The sequence below is a fragment of the Stomoxys calcitrans genome, chromosome 1 (genome assembly GCF_963082655.1).
Source record: "Stomoxys calcitrans chromosome 1, idStoCalc2.1, whole genome shotgun sequence".
Classification (NCBI taxonomy): domain Eukaryota; kingdom Metazoa; phylum Arthropoda; class Insecta; order Diptera; family Muscidae; genus Stomoxys; species Stomoxys calcitrans.
In genome coordinates, this window is record NC_081552.1 from 267,888,615 (window position 1) to 267,900,309 (window position 11,695).

At 38.2% G+C, this 11,695-nt stretch overlaps 1 protein-coding gene across 1 annotated transcript in view; it reads right to left on the bottom strand.

The window, feature by feature from the left end:
• LOC106090063 (ecdysone-induced protein 74EF) overlaps positions 1-10,320 on the bottom strand; it is a 230,804-nt gene extending 220,484 nt beyond the window's left edge. Inside the window, exons 1-3 of the mRNA XM_059360390.1 lie at positions 9,944-10,320; positions 9,671-9,859; positions 9,119-9,593 (exon numbers count right to left, since the gene is read on the bottom strand). Coding sequence (XP_059216373.1) covers positions 9,119-9,593; positions 9,671-9,859; positions 9,944-10,030 — 751 coding nt within the window. The 5' untranslated portion in view covers positions 10,031-10,320. The remainder of the gene's footprint in view (positions 1-9,118; positions 9,594-9,670; positions 9,860-9,943) is intronic.
• Between the last annotated feature and the right edge of the window lie 1,375 nt (positions 10,321-11,695).

Genomic DNA, 11,695 nt, shown 5'->3' on the forward strand with positions numbered 1-11,695 from the left:
TTATACCAAAAACAACACTTAAAATCAAAAGTAGACCCATAAGGACAATATGGGTATTAAATGAAAAGTATGCGGGAGTAGATAACGAATCTGGCATACAAACTCATGTCGAAGTATAGGGGGTCACCCCACCCTCACACAAACGCCCAAAATAGGCACATTAGCCAATCACGGATCTATGGGACTCGGTTTGTTTGTTCCGTATTGACTGAAAACGACAGAACCGATTTTCTCGAAATTTTTGCATATTGTAGAGGTTTGTCTGGAAGGAAACATAGACCATATAATTTTTAGATATCGGGTGGAGTCGGACCCTCCCCCTTACCCCAAAAACGCCACCCATATTCGAAAGAGGTCCAATGGGCACAACAAGGGTATCAAATGAAAGGTATTGGAGACCAGAAAACGAAACGCGGGGCCCCAACCCCAAAACTCCTCTAAACAGATATATTCAAAGTTCATGTCAATATGGGACTCAAATGAAAAGTATTAGGCAGTAGATTACAAATATGGCGTAAAACATTAGATCCAAGTAATGGGAGGTCGCCCAACCCCAAATACCCCCAAATGGGCATATTAGCCGACCATGGCTATATGGGACTTAAATAAAAGGTATTAGGGAGATAACGAGTATGACATTAAAATTTGCGTTCAAGTCTAGATGGCACTTTTCCTCCTAAAGATACGTCAAATGGGTTATTTGACCCATTATGGCAATATGGGACTTAAATGAAAGGTATTAGAGAATAGAAAACAAATTTTATATCCAATTTTGGAGCCAAGTGTTATGGGGTACGCCCTAAAATACCCCCTAAATTGAACTTCATTTCCGTTGGGAATAAAGAACGAATTTGATATCTACTTTCAGTGCAGTGCCGGAGGCCGTCCCAACCCCAAAACACCCTCCAAACGGTTCATATTTACCGGCCATGGCAATATGGGGCTCAAATTAAAGAGATTTGGAAGTGCAGCACAAATTTGATATCCACATTTTTGAGTCGAAATGTCTGAGGTGCCATCACTCCCTCCCCTAATGAGAACATTATCCTAAGGAAGAACATTACCATCAGGAACCGAGAAGGGGCAAATTCTCACACATCAAAGAGTGCTTTCCGATTCAAGTATAAACTGAATGATAAGGGTTCGAACTGCCGAGTTCGAACTGCGTCTCGCAGTGCGACACCTCTTTCCGGAAATTTTTTTAAATGACCATGCATGGCATTGCACCTCGCAAATGACGCCAACATTAAGAGGGGAAAAATACCGTTTTGTCCGATGTTCTCGCCAGGATTCGAACGCGTTCAGCGTCAAAGGCTACAATGGCACGAATTCGGTATCCGCATTCAGGGTGCGAAGTGTCCCCACCCTAACAAGATATTAGAGAGTTAAAGAAGGCGCAGTGAAGCGGATAAAAAATAAAGCTTTTATAGGCTTCAGATCCTTTATCGGGAGATTGCTCTGTATGGAAGCTATATCTAAATATTGTCCGATATAAATCATATTTGGGACGGACGTCTGGAGGCCTAAATCAACCTACTGTTTCAAATTTCGGGTAATAAATAGAGCTTTTATGGACTTCAGACCCTTTATCGGCAGATCGCTCAATATCGCAGCTATATCTGAATATAGTCCGATATATATATTACAAAGGCGTAAAAATGCGCACTGTTTCAAATTTTAGCGAAATCGGTTAAAAAATAAAGCTTTAATTGGCTTCAGATCCTTTATCTGGAGATCGGTCTGTATGGAAGCTATATCTAAAAATAGTTCGATCTGTACCATATTTTTGTCGGACGTAGAGAGGCTTAAAACTGCGCACTATTCCAAATTTCAGCGAAATCGGATAAAAAATAGAGCTCTTATGGACTTCAGACCCCTTATCGGGAGATCGGTCTATATGGCAGCTATATCTAAATATGAACCGATCTAATCCATATTTAGGTCAGATATCGGGAGGCTTAAAATAACTCACTGTTGCAAATTTCAACAGAATCGGATAATATATTAAGCTTTTATGGTCTCCAGACCCTTTATCGGGAGATCGGTCTATAAATATAATCCGATCTGAACCATATTTGGGCAAGTTGTCGAAAAGTCTTAAACTACTCACTGTCATTATATGGTGTAGCGAAGAAGGAGGCTACCGTAGCGCAGAGGTTAGCAAGCCCGCCTATGACGCTGAATGCCTGGGTTCGAATCCTGGCGAGACCATCAGAAAAATTTTTCAGCCGTGGTTTTCCCCTCCTAATGCTAGCAACATTTGGGAGGTACTATGCTATGTAAAACTTCTCTCCAAGGAGCTGTCGCACCCTGGCACGCCGTTCGGACTCGGCTATAGAAAGGAGGCCCTTTATCATTGAGCTTAAACATGAATCGGACTGCACTCATTGATATGTGAGAAGTTTGCAACCTGTTCCTTAGTGTGCAGGGCAAAATTTGCATTTGCATGGCACAACGAAACACACATTGTTGGCCTGTTGCTTATAAAACTGAAAGCTTAAAAAAGTGAATCTTTCATCTGCATTATTGAAAATTGTTTAATAGTTCATATATCGAATATCCATATCCAATATCGTCTTATGGATGAATGAGTTGTTTCAGACCAGCTTATATTTATATAGTTGTCATATAGGTCATGAGAAGTTTGTCCCTGTTTCTTGTCTTGTGTCACATGCGACCTATTTCTCTCTCTTCTTTAGATCGTAGAATCGTATTGAAACGGTTTATTTCATAAAACCAGGCGTAAGGAGTCGAGCAATTTCGACTTGACTCTGACTCCAGGCAAATTGATCGACTCCAACTCTGACTTAGACTCCGGAGTCGACTGTGGGCCCGTAAAAATTCTGTATTTTATACTCACCAATAAAGGATGGGGTGGATACCCAAACCAGGGCAATGAGGGCATCAAATGAAAGTTATTAGCGAGTAGATTACGAATATGTAAAAACAAAAAATAAAAATTGCACCTGGGAAAGAATTACAGGAACTTGAGAATTTTGGACCCCCTTTAACTCTAAGCAATATTGGTACCAAACGAAAGGTATTAAGACGTAGACTACGGTGCTTTTTCCAATTTCCATTTTTATCCAAAATTAGGATGAAGGGAATGATGATGAGTAAAGGGTGTGCACATTAAATATACTCTTTAGGGCATTAAAATGTGATTGCCACATCCATGTGGCAACGACAATGCCACCCGAGCGGTAATTTTGGGTCGCTAGGGAATCGAGGGTCCTTTGCCCCAGAAACCGACTTTAGAATCTCGTTACTGGGCTCAGAACTAGGGGGTGTGCCCCACAAAGTACATTTCTCTCCAAATTTCGTCATTTCCTTGGTGACACCTCGAAATATTTATAATAAATATTCTCAATCGTCTGTGTATTCGAAGTCAATCTCACAATATCCGCCCGTCCTTTGAATGAGGATATCCCCACGAAATTTCGCATAGATTAATAATTAAACAATTTTCGCCCTGTGATATAAAACTAAATGAAATTTTTTCCAAACAAAAAAACTTTAAAAAATTTTTACAATACACAATTTTAATGAAGCGTTTTATTAAATTTCAATGCAGAATTTTTCGATCAAATGTTTTAAAAAAAAATTTTAACACGAAGTTTTAAGGACATTTTTAAAGGCACTATTTCAAAGAAGGTTATTAAAGTCAAAATGCAGAAAACTTTCAATTAGATTATTTCAAAAGACAAAGTTCGATGAAATTTTCTTTAAAGACAATATTTCTCTAAGATTTTTTCAAAATTTCGATCAAATTTTCTCCAAAGCAAAATTGCGATAAAATTTTCTCTAAGGACAAAATTTCAATGAAATTTTTTCTACAGACAAAATTTCAACCAAACTTTTTCTAAAGACAATGTAACTTATCTCAAATTTCAGTGACAATATTTTAACGAAATTGTTTCTAAAGACAAGTTTCAAAGAAACTTTTTCTAAAGACTACATTTTAATAAGTTTCTCTTTTTTTGCATAATTTTTTTTTTTTTTGTTGAAACATTTTTTTCTATTTTGTCCGGAGTGGAGGCAATTTTTTCGACTTTGACACCGACTACAGGGAAAATTGCTTGACTCCGATTCCAAGACTCCGACTCCACAGCTCTGCCTAAAACATTTCGAATCCTATTCAAATGGGGACCATGAGCAGATATTGTTGGTAGTTTATAGTATGTAAATGATTAGAAATGGTGATAGGTATGCAAAGACTACATTCAACTAAATTTGTTATTCAAAATAGCAAAAATGTTTGCTAAAACAACAGTTTTTGTTTGCTGAAAAGGGGAAACAGGAATGACTGCTGTTTCAACAAACAAAGTGCTGCTGCTTTAGAAACAATTTCGTACTGCTATTTCAGCTAAAACTAGTGGCTCAATAAGTCAATATTCAATATCGGTTTATATGTCAGCTATATCAGGTTATGGGCCGATTTGAACCATACTTGGCACAGTTATTGGAAGTTGTGATGAAACACGTCATGCAAAATTTCAGCCAAATCGGACTAAAATTGTGCCCTCTATTGGCTCAAGAAGTCAAGACCTAAGATCGGTTTATATGACAGCTATATCAGGTTATGAACCGATTTGAACCATACTAAGCACAGTTGTTGGGAGTGATACCAAAAAACCACGTGCAAAATTTCAGTCAAATCGGACTAAAATTGTGCCCTCTATTAGCTCAAGATGTCAAGACCCAAGATCGGTTTATATGGCAGTTATATCAAAACATAGGCCGATATGGCCCATTTACAATCCCAACCGACCTACACATATAAGAAGTATTTGTGCGAAATTTCAAGCGGCTGGCGTTATTCCTTCGAAAGTTAGCGTGGTTTCGACAGACAGACGGACGGACGGACAGACAGACAGACGGACGGACGGACGGACGGACAGACAGATGGACGGACATGGCTAGATCGACATAAAATGTCATGACGATCAAGAAAATAGGGTTGCCCAAAAAGTAATTGCGGATTTTTTAAAGAAAGTAAATGCATTTTTAATAAAACTTAGAATGAACTTTAATCAAATATACTTTTTTTACACTTTTTTTCTAAAGCAAGCTAAAAGTAACAGCTGATAACTGACAGAAGAAAGAATGCAATTACAGAGTCACAAGCTGTGAAAAAATTTGTCACCGCCGACTATATGAAAAATCCGCAATTACTTTTTGGGCAACGCAATATATACTTTATGGGGTCTGAGACGAATATTTCGAGGAGTTACAAACAGAATGACGAAATTAGTATACCCCCATCCTATGGTGGAGGGTATAAAAAAACCTGCTGTTTTACAATATATATAAAAATTTGCTACAATATCGTAAAATATTAAAAAAAATATGATGAAATTAAAAAAATCCTGCACTATCTGTGCTCAAAATTCGTTTGCCAGCAGCGTGTTCAATAAACAACTACAACCAAGGGTTACACTTTTGTGTGTTAAGTGACTGTATGATTGCAAACTTTTTTCTTAATTTTCTTTCCAAAAATCTTCTCTTTCATTTTATTTTTTCTAACATACCCATCATAAATTAAGCAGCAGTCATTCTCAGCAAACAACAGACTTTTCAACAGTAAGCCTGGTGTTCTGAAATTGCAGGTCTACTGCTGTAATAGCTGCAAAATTAACTACCTACAATCAGCAGTGTTTACTATTTTCAGCAGACTATTTTCTATGAGTGTTCTTTGCAAATGCAAATTTTGCCCATTAACATTCCACTTAGGAACCAGGGGCAAACTTCTCACATATCAATGAGGGGCCTCCTTTTTTGCGACACCTCTTTGGAGAGAAGTTTTACATGGCATAGTACCTCACAAATGTTGCCAGCATTAGGAGCGGAAAACCAGCGCTGAACATTTTTTCTGAAGGTCTCGCCAGGATTCGAACCCAAGCATTCAGCGTCAAAGGCGGACATGCTAACCTCTGTGCTACGGTGCCTCACATATAAACCCATCTTCCGATTTGACATTTTGAGGCGATGGAATCTACAATCTGCATCTGTTACAACAACCAACAATCCGATAAACCGATTTCCCGATTTGACATCTTGAACTCCAGGAAGACGCAATTTTCTCCAATTTGGCCGAAATTAAGGTTTAGGTTTGATCTCTTGAAAAATTCGATATCGACGATGTATGAAATAGTGGTCTATTTAAGACCTCACTTACATCTATCCCAAATATGGTACGCAGTGGTTACCTTTCCAATGTAAAACAATTTTTCGATTCGATTCAAGAGGTCGTCGAAGGCTCATTTTCACCATATTTCGACTCCGAATATGCTTTATATAGGCGCAATTTATGATATAGTCCTCATAAAAACAAATGCCCAGATATACTGTTAACGCATGGTTCTCGGAAGGTTCATATTTTACGACATCGCATAAATGTTATGAATTTCAAAATTGCATGTCAAGGCAATGAGCAATGATACACGTATTGCTATTGAAATGTTTATTTTGATTTTCACCAACTGTGGTCTACGATGGTTCTTGAACAAACTACAGACCTGTGGTGAAAAAGAATTCGTTAAATAAACATTTGGAACGCATTGTGTACAATCACTCAACACTCTCTAATAGATGGCGCAGCAGTAATTATCAACGAAAAACAACACAAACAAAAGATTCTGTAAGAGCGATTAGAAAATAAAAAGTCAATCGTTAAAGTCAACTTGTTGAAACTTTGAACAATTATTTTCAACTGAGACTGGTATTTATACAATACAGACTGGTATTTATAAACTCGATGAGGGATAGTTTTGAACGCATAGATGGTATTGTATTCATTGAAATGGAACCATCACAAAAATATTTAAAATAAAAAGTACATATAACCCACGGATTATGCTTCTTTGCTGTTTTAACTGCTGTCCCATTTTTATCAGACTTTCTGCTGTTTCTGCAAACATTTTTGCAGTTTTTACTAAAAAATTTTTATGTGTGTAAGAAATTTCTTCACCTTTGAATGGAATACTTCAGACTTTTTCTTTATCATTATGACTGTTTCTGAAGTTCTCTTACTTCGTTCTTGGCGACCAATCTCAAATTTCTAAGTCCAATTTTGGTTCTTCTGCGTTTTCCAAGGGTTTTAGGTTTTAATACCCACAAACATAGTAATGCAAATACAAATTTGCCCATGAACACTCCATTAAGGAACAGGGGCAAACTTCTCACATACCACTGTGTGCTGCCCGATTCAAGTTTAAGCTCAATGATAAGGGGCCTCCGTTTTAAAGCCGAGTCCGAACGGTGTGACGCAGTGTGACACCTCTTTTTGCAGAAGTTATTACATGACTGCCATACCAGATGGTGCAGTACCTCACAAATGTCGCCAGCATTAAGAGGGGATAACCACCGCTGGAAATTGTTTTTGATCATATTCTTGTCAGGATTCGAACCAAGGAGTTCAGCGTCATAGGCGGACATGCTAACCTCTGCGCTACGGTAGCGTTCACCAAAGAAACGAAAACGAGCGAATTCCCATCTTCCATTTATTTTCATTTTGTTTGCTTATTCAAATATAATGGTGAAGTGTGCTAATACTCCCAGATAATGTAATTACGGATAATCGAAGCAATGAAAAAAATTCAAAAATATCTTTTCTATTCCGGAAAATGGAGGTTTCGCATAATCGAGATCCAACTGAAGCATATATTTATTTCAGGGCTCACACATTAAATACTAAATTTTAAGCAAATCACTAAAAAATATTGAACCATTTTTGCCTAATGACACCTGTTGACCACTAAATGCAATGAAAATGTTACCGAAAGAAGGGCCAACGTCTAACATCCGAAAGTACCAATTGAAATCCAATATCTTAATTAATCTTTGATTATTAGTTTGGGGAAATTCAGACATTCCAATACAAAGTCTTACATGCGCCCAAAAATAGGCTTTTAAACTATTGGGGACGCATATACTAAGAGAACATACAGTACATACAGTCAGTAAATGGATGGTTGCGCCATCTATAGTTTGGTAGAAATTACAAGTGGCCATATTTATGGTTTATGTCTATGCAATATTAACTACACCAGGCGGCTTATAGTGTAACTTACGTTCAAATTAGCAGCGCGCCTAAAAGTGTGCTTTGGTGCGATAACGAAATTTTTCTTATCAAAGTCACACACCCACGGTTTGTTGGAGTGACAGACAGAAACTGTGATTGAACGATAAATAGGTCGAATGAAATGTTGTAGCTAAGACTAGACTCTATTTTTCCCCGGAAAAAATTATATAATACCATTAAATACGTAATGAACGTTATCGTTGAAATTAATTACTTTAACACAATTGATGAATTCGTGAAGCAAAAGAGTTGCATCTTTCAACGGAATGCTCAAAAACAAAGCTCAACATGCCCATTCTATTTTGGCCTAAAAAGGCCGCAGGGACACAGACAATACACCGCGCTCTGTGCGCCTAAAAGACGTGGTCACACAAGAAAACATAAAAAAGTGCAGAGTGCAGGAGAGAATATAGCAAAATCTTTCAAAGGATGATTTTCGACAAGGTGATAACCTATAGTGCGAAGAATTAAGAGATGCATGTGGAATAAGAGTAGCTAAGTCCAAATTCTCGCACAATAATTCTATTAGAAACAGGGCACACTTCTCTAATATCAATGAGTGCAGTTCGATAAATTTTTAAGCTCAATCGATGGGGGACCTCTTTTTAAAGGCGAGTCTGAACGGCGCACAGTGGTATGACATCGAAACAACTGGTAACAAATCTGCCGGGTAGAGAAAACTTTTAAAAGCTTTAAGCTTTGAGATTTTTGAAAAACCGATTATTTTTTCTATACAAGTAAATTCTTTTTAGATGAAAGCAAAAATCGAACAACATATATTTTTTTCAGTTTCTGAGACAACATTGAATTAGCGCGGAGACCACATCCACATATCCTTTGGAATACTTTTCCGGCCTCCTAGGCGGGAGTTAAAAACTCGCGTTAAGTATTATAGGCGGATTTGTCTACCTCTGCGCCACAGTGGTCTTGGTAAAAATCTGTGACTTTGAAATTGAAGTTAAACTTTTTCCAATTTCACTATTTTTCAACAGAAAAATATTTTATAAGAAATTTGCCCATAGACGACTGACTCACCTTTATAATCTGTCGTTGCTTCGGTTTTGAGTATTAAACTTTTTGCCATCAACTTTTCGGCCAGCAGGGGATTGGATGCAATTAAGAAACGTGTTGAACTATCATCGAATATTGATGATGTCTCCGCATTAAGGCTGTTGCCAGACTGATTGCTGCCAGTGTTGTTGCTTGTGTTGTTACTGCTGCTACTTCTTGTCAGATATGGTGAGCTGTTTGCCTGCTCCTGAGTGGAAGATGCTGCAGTGGGTTCCAAGGTTAGCGAATTCGTGCCCACAGAACCCAGAGCAGAATTTTCACCCGGCAGCTGAATGCCATTGCCGGTGATCAAATGTGATGTTGTGGACGAGACACGACCGCCGCCGCATGCACTGGGCCCCACGCTGACACCCACGCCTGCTCCATTGACCAGTGCAGCAAATGTATCATCAGCAGCACATCCTTCACTGGTAACATCGCTGATGTTGTTGTTCTCCTCCTGCAAAGCAAAAAGAAACAAAAAAAAAACAGAGGCCGTAGCTAGGACCATTTGCAAAACGTTTGTGTTCCACATACTTTCACTTCAACTGTAGCCAAGTCGGAGAGCAAACTCTCGATTTCAAAATTACTTTCAGATAGTTGGCGGAATAGTTCATCGGAAGAGTCATTGTTGCACAACGAAGGTTCCAGGGCATTCAATTCGGTGGTACTCTCTGCTAACTGTGTACTCTCGCTGACATTCTCATTGGATTGGGGTACGCCATCCTAAAGGAGAAATCAAGAAATATCACATATGGATGTAGGTGTGTGTGTGTGTGTGTGGGTGCGTGTGAGTTTTAGTGTCCTTACCTGCATGCATGCTGATATGTCTAAGCCACCCACAATGCGACCATCGTTATCCGGACACCAGAGTAGAGCGTCATCAATAAATGGCATCGCTAAGGCAAAGCCACCCAGAACTTCGTTCACCAGTGCCAGCGTGTTTTTGTCACCGGTGCCCTTTGGAAAAATGTTTAAATTCGCTGTTTTTTTGGTTGGTGTTGGGGTTGTTATATTTCGAAAGGGCACTCCAGCAGTGTGATCGAGCCTCTTTCCTTGGTCTATAACAATCTTCCTTTTTTTCCTCCTCCTCTTCTTCTTCTTCTTCTTCAGTGGGGTGAGGGCAGTATAGTTGGGAGATTTATAAAAAATTTAGGCACTTTTTTGTTTCCCACTTCTTTTTTTTTTTTTTTGTATTTGGTTTTGGATATTTTACTTTTTTTTTGTTTTGTGAATGTGGTTCTTAGTGGCAGAGAGATTGGTTAAAATTTACATTTTCCTTGTCGGAAATTAAAGCCAATTAGTTGCAAAAATAAATTCTTTTAAATTATGGACGAATTTATGTTTCCCGATACAAAAAAACGGATCCTTCTTATTTACACTCCTACTATCGATGTTGTTTTGGTTTTGTTTGATGTATAAAAAACGACACTTTACATTTATTATTAGAATAAACTACGCACTAATTAAAAAAATGTTGAAAAAATTGGGTTTAAGGCAACCAGTTGGTGTAGAAAAAGAGTTGTGATAAGTCTGGAAGAGAAGAGCAGATAAAGTTCAAATTAGTAATTTGCTAAAACGAAAATCTTATAATCTCAATAATTATCAATTAAAAACGTGCCAAATTCGGCCCAGCCAAATCTCGGGAAACCACCACATCCATGGTGGCTGCTGAAAATTTCCACCAACTAACGCAGTTGAAGGGCATATGTGGTCTTCACCTTCCACATTTTTGCCAAATCAGACAAAATTTTCAATTTACAAGACTAATCGAGAAATCGGTTTATATAGGAGCTATATCTGGTTATGGACCTATTCGGACAATACTCACCATGGATGCTGAAAGACATACGTGCAAAATTTCAGCCAATTCTATGAAAAATTTCTAGCGAATTCGAACTTGGCAAAATGGATATTTCGCATATCAATATTTCGAAGTGTTATAAACGAAATGACTTGGTTCGTATACACCTAATCCTATGATGGTGGGTATAATAAACATGTAAAAGCGTCCCAAGTTGGGTCAGGCCGAATCTTATATACCCTCCACCATTGATCGCATATGTCGAGTTCTTTCCCGGTATCTCTTTTTTAAAAACAAAGGATAAAAGAAAAGAATTGCCATGCTTGAATTGAGTGTTGGAGACCACAATAGAAGTCTATGTGTAAAAATTCAGCGAAATCGAATAAAAATTGGGCCTTTTAGGGGCTCAAGAAGTACAAAATGTCAGCCAAATCGGATAATAACAACGCCCTCTTGAGGATCAAGTAGTCAATATCCCAGATCGGTTTATATGGCAGCTATATCAGGTTATGAACCGATTTGAATCATCTTTGGCACAGTTGTTGGAAGTCATAACAAAACACCTCATGCAAAATTTCAGCCAAATCGGATAGGAATTGCGCCCTCTAGAGGCTCAAGAAGTCAAGACCCCAGATCGGTTTGAATGGCAGCTATATCAGGTTATAAACCGATTTGAATCATCTTTGGCACAGTTGTTAGAAGTCATAAGAAAACACCTCATGCAAAATTTCAGCCAAATCGGATAGGAATTACGCCCT